The 13,916-nt window shown below is 33.5% G+C and overlaps 1 protein-coding gene across 2 annotated transcripts; it reads left to right on the top strand.

Moving 5' to 3' along the window:
• The first annotated feature begins 3,617 nt into the window (after positions 1-3,617).
• LOC122311316 (ubiquitin-conjugating enzyme E2 10) lies at positions 3,618-10,252 on the top strand. Of its 2 annotated transcripts, none has more exons than XM_043125839.1 (5): positions 3,618-3,819; positions 3,989-4,069; positions 8,734-8,861; positions 9,270-9,374; positions 9,891-10,252. In XM_043125839.1, the coding sequence occupies exons 1-5, from the start codon at positions 3,654-3,656 to the stop codon at positions 10,032-10,034; spliced, it is 624 nt and encodes a 207-aa protein (XP_042981773.1). In that variant the 5' UTR covers positions 3,618-3,653; the 3' UTR covers positions 10,035-10,252. The 2 variants fall into 2 exon arrangements, with proteins under 2 accessions (XP_042981773.1, XP_042981774.1); XM_043125840.1 differs by having other exon boundaries at positions 3,702-3,819; positions 3,963-4,069.
• Positions 10,253-13,916: the final 3,664 nt, after the last annotated feature.

The following is a 13,916-nucleotide window of genomic DNA, read 5'->3' as shown; positions in this document are numbered from 1 at the left end:
GGTTTGCCGAGAGAAATGCTTTCTGGTTTGCTGAGAGAAAAAGAAACGAAATAGCAAGGAGCTCTCGTGTGCCGAGAACCTGCCGAGAGGAGAGGAGAACCTGCTAAGAACCTGCAGAACCAGAGGTTCACGTTGAGTTGCTGAAAATACTCCATAAGGCGCTGAGAACCTACAGAACCAGAGGTTCACGTTGGGTTCTTGAAAATACTCCAGAAGACGCCGACAACCTGCAGAACCAGAGGTTCACGTTGGGTTGCTGAACTGAGAGATGCAGAATCTACCGAGATGATGGTGCCGAGAGGTACAGATCAGTGTTTCACGTTGAGTTGCCGAGAAAGAGAAACTGAGTCAAAGATTACATAGCTCTGATACCATGTCAAAGATAAGATGAAACTCTATGTGAATGATCGAATCATCTGGCCTTGAGATTTCTCTTTATTATATAAACTATGCCACCGAATACTATACATGGAAAGTCAATTATATACAACAAACGGTGCCTAACATTCCTCCATAATTCTCTTAATACAGTGCCTAATATTATTCCTCGTTGACACATGATACTCGAACCTTCCGGAGATATGGAACAACATACACCCAGTAAAGAGCATTCTTCTGAACAAGTTTTTATTGCAACTCTAACAGAATTTATAGATAAAAATTGAAGATTTAACAACAAAACTTTTGATCTTTTCTTCTTAATAAGCTACAAGGTTCAATATTAAGATCTTAGTAAGAACAACTCTTAAGAAATTTCGGGCATCATTCTTAAGTTAAAATTACAGGAACTTATAAGAAAGCAATACTCTTTCAAAACAAGAATTACTGCGATCAGGAATTGCAGACGTCTCAAAATTCTTATGCATTCTAAGACCAGCTACCGTTCACAAAAAGAAACCTCTCCATTATCCCCCATCTAACAATATCTCTCTGTATACGTAAAATCCTTGCATGAAGTACCGTAGCTATTCCTCAACTTGATTAAGAATATATATATTTATTATTTTCTTTTCAGTCCGCAAATTATGTAGGCACCCAATAGTTCTGGAACCTATGATCTCATGCACCCAAGCTCTGTTGATTGCATAAAATTAAACACGAACGAAGACTGAAGGGATTCCGATAACATGTTCTTTATTTTGTAGGAGGGGCTCTTGAGTCTTCACCCGTCTGAGTCTCTGACCCTCTAAAAAATTGCATCTACACTCTCAGAGTAAGGTTTAGATTCATACTTGAGTTTTAGGCTGACTATATGCTCATCATCCTTATACGCGGTACAAAGGGAAAAAAAAATTGTGATACAGAGATGATTAGACGTGATCGCCGCTCATATCAACTCGTAGCCCCTATAATTTCTTTTCTTTCTTTGTTGAGTTTTTTTGTTTCTATTAAAAAAATGGTCGGAGAAGAGGTGACTTTTCTATTTGACCGATGATGTGCTAGCTATAAAAAAAATTTTATTAAAAAAACATATAAATTGACTTATCTCATGTAATTGAAATATATTTTATAGTAAGAATAATATGACGTATTATATCAAGTCATGTTAATTAGAAGTTTATTTTTGTAAAATTTTTTTATAGATAAACTATTTTTCTCATTATTGTAGTCTCACTAGAACCAGATAAAAGAGACTTAAACGGTAAGAATTTGATGGCACTGCTTCAAGTTGCGATTCAACCATTATTTTTTTTTATATGTGTTATAGTTATAAAGTGATTATATCAAAATAATTTTAAAAATTTACATGATTTTATGTGATCTATTAGATATATTTTATAATAAAAATATCTTTACAATCTGACAAATCAAATTAAACCACATTAATTTATAGAATTATTTTTATATAATCACTTTCTAGCTAGAGTATTTCTCTATTTAAGTTCCTATCCCACTAAAAATTTTAAAATCCTTAAATACTTATTCCACATGTCATATATAATTTTTAAATAGTAGACGGGGCTTATATATCCCGAATTATTTCTAGCATTACTCTAGTAAAAATGACAATGACTAACTTTTTTCTTTATATTTTTATATTCAATTTGGAGAGCATTTAGGAAATTTGAATATAATTCAAAATATTTAAGTGAACAAATTAATTATAACTTATGAATTTTCCCATTAGATTGATATAAGAAAGAATATTAGGCTGTCGTCCAGCTCCTATCCTAGTATATTAATAATTAAATTATGGTAGAGTTTAATGTAATAATTTTTATATGTAATATAAGACACCATTAAGTGGATCTTAAAATTATCAACTTTTAATAAAAAGAATACGTGAGATATATAGACTTTAAGATTGCATAAATTATTTTTCTTTCTTATTATTATCATTTCAATATTATTTAATATGATATTAAATAATTGATTTATAAGTAAAATATAATAAATAATTTTTAATTATTTAATAATATATAATGAGACGGTGAGACAGTGTAGGACTGCCCCCAAATTTTTTTGAAAAATCAAAATATATCCTAGTTTTTAATAATAATTTTATAAATATATAAAATGGCCTCTCAAAAAGATTTATAATCTCTATATCTTCTACAAAATTTTTTAAAATTTCAATATACTTATAAATGTCTCTCCAATTTTGTTCCCACATAATTTTGTATAATTTCTATATATTATTTATTTTTAAGAGTATGGTCTCATCAAAATTAAATTAAAACTAAGTTTAGAAAAAAAAAAAAAACTTATTAATATGGATTCCAAAATTTTTTGTTATACAATATTAGGTTTCTTAATATAGAATACAAAGTAAAAATAAAAAATAAAAAATTATTTTAAGTTGGTGATTTATATGAAAAATAGTTGAGAATTTTTATCCTCTAAACTTCATTGAGCAAGAAAAAACTTGTTTGAGGTCTGTATTATAGTATTATATACTTAATATGACACGAAAATATCTAAAATTTACATGAAACTTAATAAACTATCTTATATACTAGAATGAAAGATAACATTCTCAAAGATTACTTGATAGTTTATATGAAGTAAATAAATTCTAAATATTTCATTATAAAAATAATAATAGATGAATATTATTTCATAAAACATTATCGTAAGAAATCTGAAACATATATTAAGATGTTGTATTTTTAAAATTTTATTTCTACGTATAAATTACAAATTATCTAGATTTAATTATATATATTTTTATAAATTTTAAATTTTAATATCTAGCACACTAGAAAATTTGGCCCTTCAAATTAAAAAAACATTGTTGTTCCGCCACTACGGTGAGATGAGAATGATAAAAAAGAATAGAAGTAATATTATATATAATTATTTTTGTGTACTTTTTGTATAATTTATTGATATAATTGACTGTATTAAATTTTTTTAATACTTAACTAATCATATCATTAAAATATGTAAAAAAATATGTAAAACTGACTGTACATAAATTTTTTTTAAGATAAGTACCAAAGTTAATCTCAATCAATTATCATTAAAAAAAATTCTATACCCAGTTAGTTTTTGTTTAATTTTTTTATATTTTACTGATTAATTATATATTAAAAAAATTAATCTGATCAATTATACTGAGTACGTGAGAAATAGGTAAAAAAAATGTGTGTAGTAGCATTATGGTATCAACAATATAATTTATACGGAAAAGACCGAGCGGGACCCAACCAATGGGAAACCAATCAAAGAGGGCCCGGAAGGCGGGGCATTTGCATAAAACAAGTTACCACCTCACCGAATCTCCATTTCCTTCCTCCTCTGTTTTCCTTGCTTTTGCCCGGAAACCACGAGGAAAGCTGCACAAAGGAAGGAGGATCTCTATCTCTCCCTCTTTTGGTACGATCCCCTCCCCCCTTCTTCTCATATTATATATCTTCTAAGGTTTATGCCTTTGTATTATTGTACGCGCCTTCGTGTTTCTTTTGTTCGGTTTGGTTTCGGGTTGTGTTGTGTGATGTTTTGTTGTGATCTGAGGATAGGGCGGTTTCGATCTTCTGTAAATTAGGGGTTTTAGCGATGGCGTCCAAGCGGATCTTGAAGGAACTCAAGGATTTGCAGAAGGATCCTCCTACATCTTGCAGCGCCGGTACTTTCTCATGACCCCGTCTTTGGCCGTCGCATTATCTCTATCTCTCTCTCAAAGTTTTAAGCTTTTAGTATATTTGTTTCCTTGATCTCTGTTCTCATTTCGATTTTTACTACTGCTTCTATTTATTCTTTTTTTATTTTTCATTTCGAAGGCATCTCGGTGTGGTTGTTCATTCCATAATTTTTATTTTCATTTTGGTATTATTCTTATTTGTAATTATAGTTAATTCTCGATTTTTCTTCTTTGAGTTCTGGTTGAAGTCGCTAAAATGGAACATGCATAATGGATGATCTGGGACCGTCACAAGCGTGGAGAATTCAAATTATTTTTTTTCTGGAATGATATTAGGAGCTTCTTTTGCCCGGCGAATGACCCATGTGTTATAGCTCATTAATTGTTTCAGTTCTGGTTGGGTCTTAGATGTTGGGCTTTTCTAATTTGTGGATTTCAGGCCCTTGGGATTGAAATAGTTTCAATATTCAATGCGAGAATGTTGTTTTCAACACAAAGCACGTCTAGAAGATGTTATGGTTGTGCTAAGCTTGTATTGCTTTTGGCTTGACAAGGGGTTTTAACATTGTTGGTTTATGGAGCCTGGTTTGTTGGTGCGTCAGCCCGATTTGATGACCTGGCCTGACCCAACAGAGAATTCACTTGAGGCGCGTTCAACAATCCACTCGAGCGAATAATACAGAAAGTGAAAATTAGGATTTTCGTCCTATGACACTATAAATATGTAATTAATTAATAGTATATGAGTCCTGAGTGTTTTGAACAGGGAGAATTCGTCCCAAAGTCTATTTTGTTATTCCTCAATACAATAAAATCCTTTGCAGCTCTGTGGACGTAGTCATGTTGCCGAACCATGTTAACTCTGTGTTGTGTGATTGATTTTCTTATGTTTTCTTTTGCTTTGTCTATCGTCTTTTTTCAAAACAAACATAGTTTGAAGTTTAAATGTGATTCTTATCCCATTTTTGGGGATTGTGCTTAACATCATAGTCTGCTTTCAAATTCTGGGGTACTTGTACATGTTGTATTTTTCCGAAATGTCAGCCATTATATGGTTTTATTGAGGGAAACTAACTGTAAACTGTAGGGTGGGACATATTTAATTTGCATAACAATCGTGCCTTTCTTAAGAAGGGGTCGATTTCGAGGAACTCTCAGTGCCATTGTATTTTTCAGTACTTGTTTTGTTTAGTACTATTAGAACTTCATCATGCTTGGGTGCTGTGGCCAGGATCCTTGTTTGAGGTACTTGATGATACTTGGAGTTGTCTATTTTTGCTAGATTTCCCTTTAAAAAAGTTGAAATTGCTGTCCTAGATGTCATGAAATGGAAAAAATATATAACATTCTGTAATACCCTAAATTGAGTGTAGGAGCTTCATGAATGGTATCTTGCATTGCTTGGAAGTGAGAAGTTATTGTCATTTCTAATGATTTCAAGGGGCTGTTTTTGAGTCGTTACAATTAGCAAGTAATGCTCCAATGGAAAACTCAGACCACATGGCCTATATTCCAAAAGAACTAGTAAATGATACAATTGGAGTCCCCATTGGAACTTTATAAAGAGCAAAAACTTCTCGTTTCCAATGTGGGATCCCATACATCATTTACCTTTATCTTTATCATTGGGCTTATCCATTGTAGGTGGCATGGCTTAAGTCCCATATTTTTGGTTGAGATAGACTCTGATATCATTTATAATGCCTCAATGGAAGACCCAAATCAAACCACATGGTCTATACTCAAAAAGGATTAGTCAATGATACAATTGGAGCTCTCATTGGAACCTTTAAAGAGCAAGAACTTCCCATTCCCAAGCAATGTGAGATCCCATACACCACCTACATTTATCCTTATCATATAAGGTATCACATGGCATATGTTAAGTATATTGTAGCGAGATTGAACCTATGAATATATGATTGATCATGTAGCACAACTATGCATACACATGTTCCATACATGCATTTGTTTGCTCTGGACCTTAGTAAGAAATATTACCATTTACGAAGTCATTTTTTTGCACATCATGTCTACTGAAAATTACTAATGTGATAATTAATTCAAATTTTTATTAATATATATATATGGAGATTAATTTATAAAAGAATATAAACTTTTTAATCTTCAAGGGTCGTTGACTTCTTTTTTCTGACTACTGTGACAAAAGGAGACAATTTTTTTCCAGCTTCTTGCAGGTTCTGTATCCTTTTTTCCTCACTTTTTAATATAATTTAGAAATAGTTTTTTAAATTGTTAAAGTGAATTTTCATAATTGACGCAAAAAATGTTTTCTAATTAAAGTGCCCCCACTTGGTGTAACGTGGCTCTGCCCATGCTTTGGAATGGCTGTCAAGGTGGTGAAATGAGCCAAAGGTTATTACTTGTCAGAATTGGAAAATAAGTGGGTATCAAGGCAATCATTTTTTACGAAAAACTTTATTTCTAGTGAAGGGTTTGTGTTGATATGGGCCAGCTTTTATTCTTGTCCCATTTAAGTGGAATTCATGTCTATGTGGACATCGATAATGATATATTCAATTAGTTGGGATTGGGGATCTTACTCTAGAGTTAGATGAGAAGGTAGAGTGAGAGTAACCTTTGCATGGAGCTATGATATGCATGTTCAGGCTCACTGTTTCCTGGTGAAATTGTAAAATTTACAGTGATCCTGTTGGATTTTTTCTGTGGACAGGCCAATTTATCAGGTCATACCTCCATTCTACTGATTGAACTAGTGCATCTGGCTTGATCTTCTTAATTTGAGTGTTCTTCGCTGCCCTAAAGTACATTGTGCGGTTGAGGCATGGAAGTCTGAGGAACTGGCTGGTTAGAATTTAAAATGATGCAGCCCATATAGAAGTGTTTGCATAAACAAAGGGTATGTTTGGTTTGAGCAAAATTTTCTACATCTTTTAAATCAAACCAAACATTTTTGAATCTCAAAAAAAAAAAAAAAAAAAAAAAAAAATTGTACTTTGCAAATTCTCATCCAATCATCACCCAAACAAAAAAAATCAATACAACTTTTACAACTCCAAAACAAAAATACTCTTAAAAAATTATATCCAAACAACTTTCCATAACAAAACATACCCAAAAAATCCCTTTTCAACTCAATACTTTAAATTGATTGAAACTTGTAATATATTGTGACATCATCAACTCTGTTCTCATTTTTTATTTCAATTTTCTTCATATTATTACGAGATGTGTTACGTCTACAAAGAGAATTACGAAAAAAACCTTACAAACTCACTTACTTTGATGTGGTATGTTAAATCTATTTTACCATAAAAAGTGTATTACATTTTAATGTACTACATCAAGCTACTTAGTTTCTAAATTAGTCTTTTATATTTCTCTTTGTGGATCAAGCATTTCTCTATTATTATTGGATGACATCTAAGTTCAGTTTAATTTTTTTTATGAGTAAAAGATTTTATTCATGATTTTCTTGTCTCTAATGTGCCTACCTAGTTAGGGCATTAGAGTTGTGTAACTGGCTTTGCCATTCTTTGATCAATATAAATAATTTGTTTATCAAAAAAAAAAAAAAATGATTTTATTCATAATAGAAGAGTTGGCAGAGCCTAAGTACACAGGAAGTATACAAGAGGAAAACACTGAATGAAGAGGAAGAAATAGATACAAGAAAATCATGAAAATCAAGCCCATTGAAGTCGATAGCTTTAGCCCCTTATCATTCCTTAAGCATGTGACTCTATGGCTAGACACCAAAAATAATAAATATATAACACATGGGTTATTAAAATAAACTGGATGCTTGTATATTCCAGGATTGCATTGTATTGGTGTATATTTTAGCACACTCCAACATTTTTGGTGTTTGTTTTGGGCATTGCCTTGAGATGTATTTTGAGTTTTTTTTCAACTATATGCTTTATTTTGGTTATATCTATTAAATATCATGGTTGTTTATATTTTGTAAGCCACAAGAGAAGTATATACATTTTGATGTTAGAGTTTTATATAATTAGTTGATCACTGGTTGTCATGTTGTATTATACTCTGATAAAAGAGTTAATATGCTAAATATATAAAATAAAATATATATTATTTTATCATTTTTTGAAGATAAAGAGCGTTCTTTTGAAGATCTTCATTATTTTTTCTTTTCTACTTTGAGTTTGTGAGCTAGGATCTTTGTAATGAATGATGATAATGTACTGAATCTGTTTCTGTCATAGTTTCCTGCTTTCTAGTGTGTAGTAGGTATTTCCTTGGTATACTTCCTGTATACTTGGGCTGTGCCGATGCTTGGTAATAAAATTCTTATTAGCAGAGAGAGTTTTATCTTTGTTTTTTTAAATGTGCATTTTACTTTGCTTAGGCACGCTCTTGCACTTTGTGCCTTGGCTCTAAGTGGCTTATGTGCTTAAGTGTGCCTAGTGCTTTTAACAACACTGGATACGATTCCCGATATGAGGCATTAAAATAATTCGACCTGTATTGATGCAACATCAATGTTATGCAAATATTTTTGCTATATGTTATATTTGTAATTCAGCCACTCGACCTGTGCTGGTAGTGCCACAATGCTTTTGTATCTGTCCTCATTAGTTTTACCTTTTTTGGGTACTTGTAGTGTGTATTTTTGTTTCAGTCTCATAGTATTCATGCTGCAGGCCCTGTTGCCGAAGACATGTTTCACTGGCAAGCAACAATTATGGGTCCTCCAGACAGTCCTTATGCTGGGGGTGTTTTCCTAGTTACTATCCATTTTCCTCCAGACTATCCCTTTAAGCCACCCAAGGTAATTTGCTCATGTGTTATGTTTGCATTGGAGATTATTCATGCTCTATAATAGTTTAATTTGTAATTTATTTAAGTTTCAACTGCTCATTATGCTTGTAACTCTGATTGTTTACTCAGTGACAGTGAAATTGAAGTGTGATAGGGTTAATCTCTACCATGGTTCAGAAAACTGTAACATTCTTGGTGTTTGATTTCTTATCATTTGGATATGCTATTCTGGGGTCAATCTATTAGGATTAGGGCTCCATGGGTGCTAAAAATGGTCTGGTCTTTGCTAAGGATTTTGGGATGTAAGGCATGCGAATATTGGTTTTTATTTGTATACTTTGAAGTGTCATCAATCCTTGATGCTTCTCTCTCTGTCTCTCTCTCTCTCATCAATTGTGGATGTTTGGGGATCTTGCAGGTAGCATTCAGAACGAAGGTGTTTCACCCTAATATAAACAGCAATGGGAGCATTTGCCTTGACATCTTGAAGGAGCAGTGGAGCCCTGCCCTAACAATTTCCAAGGTTTTTGTCCTGAAAAAATCCTAGAAGTTAAAGGTTTCTGTTCATTATAGTCGCTTTCTGCAAAAATCTGTACAAGATAATATTTTTTCAAGCTTCTTATGTTACTCTTCTGAGATTGCTCATCTTTAACAGCTTCTATAAGCTGAATCATCAATTGGAACACAACCAATATGCCCAGCCCCATCTCCATCCCCCTCTATCTCTTGGGCCGTAGCAGAGAAAAGATCAATTTCAAAACTAGTACTCTGAGATGCTGATAGAAATCTGAAATGATTTTTGTATATGGCAATATCTATGTGATATGGCATCAACCTGCTGTGTTCACATCCCGATAAATCGGTTTATTGATACATCCCGAAAGTTAGCTGATATTTGTTTCATGTCTGTAGAGTTTGCAGCCTAGTCTATAGGGAACCATAGGAAACATTCCTTTATTAAGTTTGAGCTGTTTGTTTACTCAAGGTGTGACTAAATTATTTGACAATGTTTAAAACTGTTCTCTCTTTCCATCTTTAGGTGTTGCTTTCAATCTGTTCACTGTTGACGGATCCAAATCCCGATGATCCCTTGGTGCCTGAGATTGCTCACATGTATAAGACCGACAGAAACAAATATGAAACAACTGCAAGGAGCTGGACCCAGAAGTATGCCATGGGCTAAACAAGCTGGGGTACGTGAGGGGATGGGCACTTTTTCATTTTACCGTATTTCACCCTATGTATCAATGTTTGTTGTTTCTTCTATTCTGAACCAAAGAAGAGGTTCGTAACGTGTCCTCGGTTAAAGATGAAAGAAGCACGTATGGTCCTGTCTCGTTATTTGTATGGATAATTTTATCTTTAGAACAATGAAACTGTTGCCCCTGATCCTTTCGAGCACCTCATGACAATTCTGGTTTCCAATTTTCATTTTGATGGAAGAGGGACAGCAGCCTGTTGTGGTTCTTCCAGTTCTTGATAAATTGATAAAGTCCGGGACTGTATTTGTATAGTCTCCGGATAATTGAAGGAGCATTTCCTTTTTCCATATGTAACTACGGTACCTGGGAATGACCTCTGTTTTAAGCAGGTCTGGCCCAGGGAAACTCGAGTTGCTGTTTCCAGATACAAAGTTTCAGTTCTTGGGTGTTTTGGGGAGTAGCTCAATAAATCTCCAGTGCATAAAGAATGCCTTTTTTTGGTTTATTGTAATGTCAAAAGTAAGTTTACATTTTTGCAGTAGAAGAGTCGAACGTCATAATGAAGCCCAAATGACCTTTAGATGGAACCAATATCACAGGCTGTACCTATCTTTCCTCTTTTGGGGTCAATATCAGCAATGCAGTTCATACAATGATAAACCTCATTCAATAAACCTAAATTGACTTCTTATAATTTGTCATAGTGAAACGATATCTGTTTTTTCTATCAAACACCTTAAGGTTAAGAGTCCTTGGACACCATTGTGTCAACTTGTGGTTTAAAGCAATCTTTTGAATATTGTACCGGATACCGTACCGGTCAAGACACTGGAATGAAATATTTTGGTACTGGTACCGTTTCGTGTACTGTTTTAGGATAGTTGATATATAAATAAATTATATATATAAATATATATATATTAATTATATTTCAAAATAATAATTTATATATAAATAAATTATACATAAATACATATATCTATATAAATTATAAATAATTTAGTCTAAATTGAGAGTAAAAAAATAAATTTGTAGTTTGAAAAAATGAAAAAAAAAAGAAAAAAAAACCGAAATACCGGCCGGTACAGACCGAAATACTGGCCGGTACAGCCGGTATTTGAACCGGTACGAAATTATAGAATTTCTGTACCGGCCACGTGTACCGGTCCCGTGGCCGGTACAGAATATACCGGCCGGTATGGTACAATTTTAAAAACAATGGTTTAAAGTCACTGATTCAGAGTATTTATGGGAAATAGTGAGATGATCTCCACACATTTGAATTGAGAAAGTGTTTGTTTTAAAGGCAATGTTAATGCCATATGTTTATAAGTACTTCAAAACAATGTGGATTAGGATTTACTCCAAATCAAATCCTAATACTTAGCAGCTGCACCTGGTTGAAGTGACCCAGACCCACCATATTGGATGAATAGCTTATATGAGTGTTATATGGGAGACTGTGACTCAGATGATTTGCCCATGGCATGAGTATCTCAGGCACGTGCGATTGATTGTGAGAATGGTTTTGCTCAACATGTGAAGCCTCATTAGACTTCCGTCTCAAATAAATTTCTAGTACTCGTCCAGTTGTACCTATCTCTACTCTCATATTCCACAATTCCTTCAAGCAAATCTTGTCATAGAGCTGGGTGATTGCAAGTTAGTGGCAATGAAAAGGAAAAGAAAAAGAACTCCTTTTCCATAAAAACTCAGTAAGTCTATACCAATTTTCATTGGTCAAAGCCTGCAGAATAGAACTTTAGTGATCCCATTTTTATAAAAATGCATATAACGTCTCTATATGATCCCATACCTATAAGTTTTTGTGCCATATCAATCACAAACCACACGCCACCACAAAGATTAATTAAGAAGAAGCCCATGGAGAAAGTTACAGAAGAAGAACAATGCCTAGAAATTATATATAATAAAAGCTCGGAAATGCGACCCATTTTGTTTATATAGATATATTATGGGTATTTTACTTATTAATACGTTGAATCTTAATTCAATGTTTGATAACCCGAGAGTATGCAAGACTAAAATAATAAATCCAGCAAAGAGGCCGTGCCCACGAGTGGGGGTGGCCGGGGGAGCACATGGCCCCTGAAATCGGGTTTATTTTAAGTTAATAATCATAAACAAAAGGAGCTAATCCCAGTTCCATGTTGTCTCTACTCTCTGCTAAGAGACATGGGCAAAAGGTTGATGACCACAAGCTCAACATCATATCATATCATTATATAATATATACTTCCTCCACTCGACCTCTGGATTTTTACGTGGCGAATTGTCAATTCCATGCTCATTGGGTGCAATGTGGTCCCTTACCTCAACATGTCTGCCAAGATAATCCTTAATATTATTATTTAAAAGCTAAGTTTAACTACAGATGTTTTTCTGTAAATTAAAATAATCTTTAAGGGTCTGATCATGTGTTCCACCATATAATATATACGTCTCGACACACAGAAATATTTCTCGATTGATATGTGCAATTTTTGAATCATGATTAAGTGAAATCATGTGGGGCCCGGGTAACATAAAGTACTTATCATTCATGTGATTCTAGCATGGTCGAAAATTGAAATATATATATACATTTTTCGGAAATTATTACAATATATATAAATGGAGTTAGCACATGATGATATAAATGTCTTTAGCTTATATATTTAACAGATTCTAACAAAAACATATGTGTATGGGGCAAATGTTGAATGGGATTAAACCAAGTCTCCCACATCATACTCCCCCATTTTGAGTATCTCCAATTAAGTATGTTTTTTTATTCACGATCTCCAAGCATGTTGAAACCAAAACATATAAAAGAACAGAACATGATGTCCCGGCCCTCTAACACACCCCCCACATGATTTTGAGCACTTATAAAAAGTTGAAGTTTATGAGATTCCCCACCCCTCATTTTCTGAGCTTATCTATGGATTGCAAACCCATTACCAAGAGGTCATGAAATTGCACGAGTTCCATTACCTATGCAATTATACATCTCTGCATTATTGACGTATATATATAGTACTTAATAAGAAACTTTTCTCTCCAATCAGGTTCACTTCAGTTATACACTACCCTCACATGGGAAAGTACGTGTGCCACCTTCATGACCATGGACATTCAGAGGACGTGAATGTTGCCGTCACCGGTAGTCAAAAGGTGAAAATGTCATTTGGAATTGAATCGACTGAGGTGGCCGGTCACCATCTGTCGACGTTAAGTCCCGGGAATAAAAGCTCTTCAGACACCACTTGATGTTCGTAGTATTTTTAGTTCTTCCCAAAACTTGACCATAAGATGATATACTTGAATAGAATATAAGGTTACTAGCTGTAAATTATAAGGCAGTAGTACTGGTGGACTGGTTGGAGACAAATTACAAACATATAAAAAGATCAAATGGGAAAGCGATTCTGTTTTTTCTTTTCTAAATGTTTTCCAAGTGCAGTACCGTTGTTGTCATAAAAAGTGCATTAGTTTATTCTTTGCACTAAATTCAACAACGGGCGTATGATCTGATGCTATGACTACGTCCAGGTGATCCTCTCTAACACTTCATCACATGATGCCCGCACGTCCCCTCTTAAGTTAGTAGTTTAGATGTTTTGGAGTCATTTAACTGAGCAACTCAAGGTCCGAGGAAAACAGTACCCATGAGTAGAGTACTTAAAGGTGAGAAATTCAGTAACATGTAGTTTACTATGCTAGATTTGCATTTTATTTTATGAGATTAATATGTTATAACTACAATGAATACAAATTCTATTGACTAAACTTGCCATCATTGACATTCATTAATGCAATGGCTCTAAGTAATCCTATTCATGAGGTAATGAACGTACCAA

The sequence above is a fragment of the Carya illinoinensis genome, chromosome 5 (assembly GCF_018687715.1).
Source record: "Carya illinoinensis cultivar Pawnee chromosome 5, C.illinoinensisPawnee_v1, whole genome shotgun sequence".
NCBI classification, from domain to species: domain Eukaryota; kingdom Viridiplantae; phylum Streptophyta; class Magnoliopsida; order Fagales; family Juglandaceae; genus Carya; species Carya illinoinensis.
This window is presented reverse-complemented; position numbering and strand designations above follow the sequence as displayed.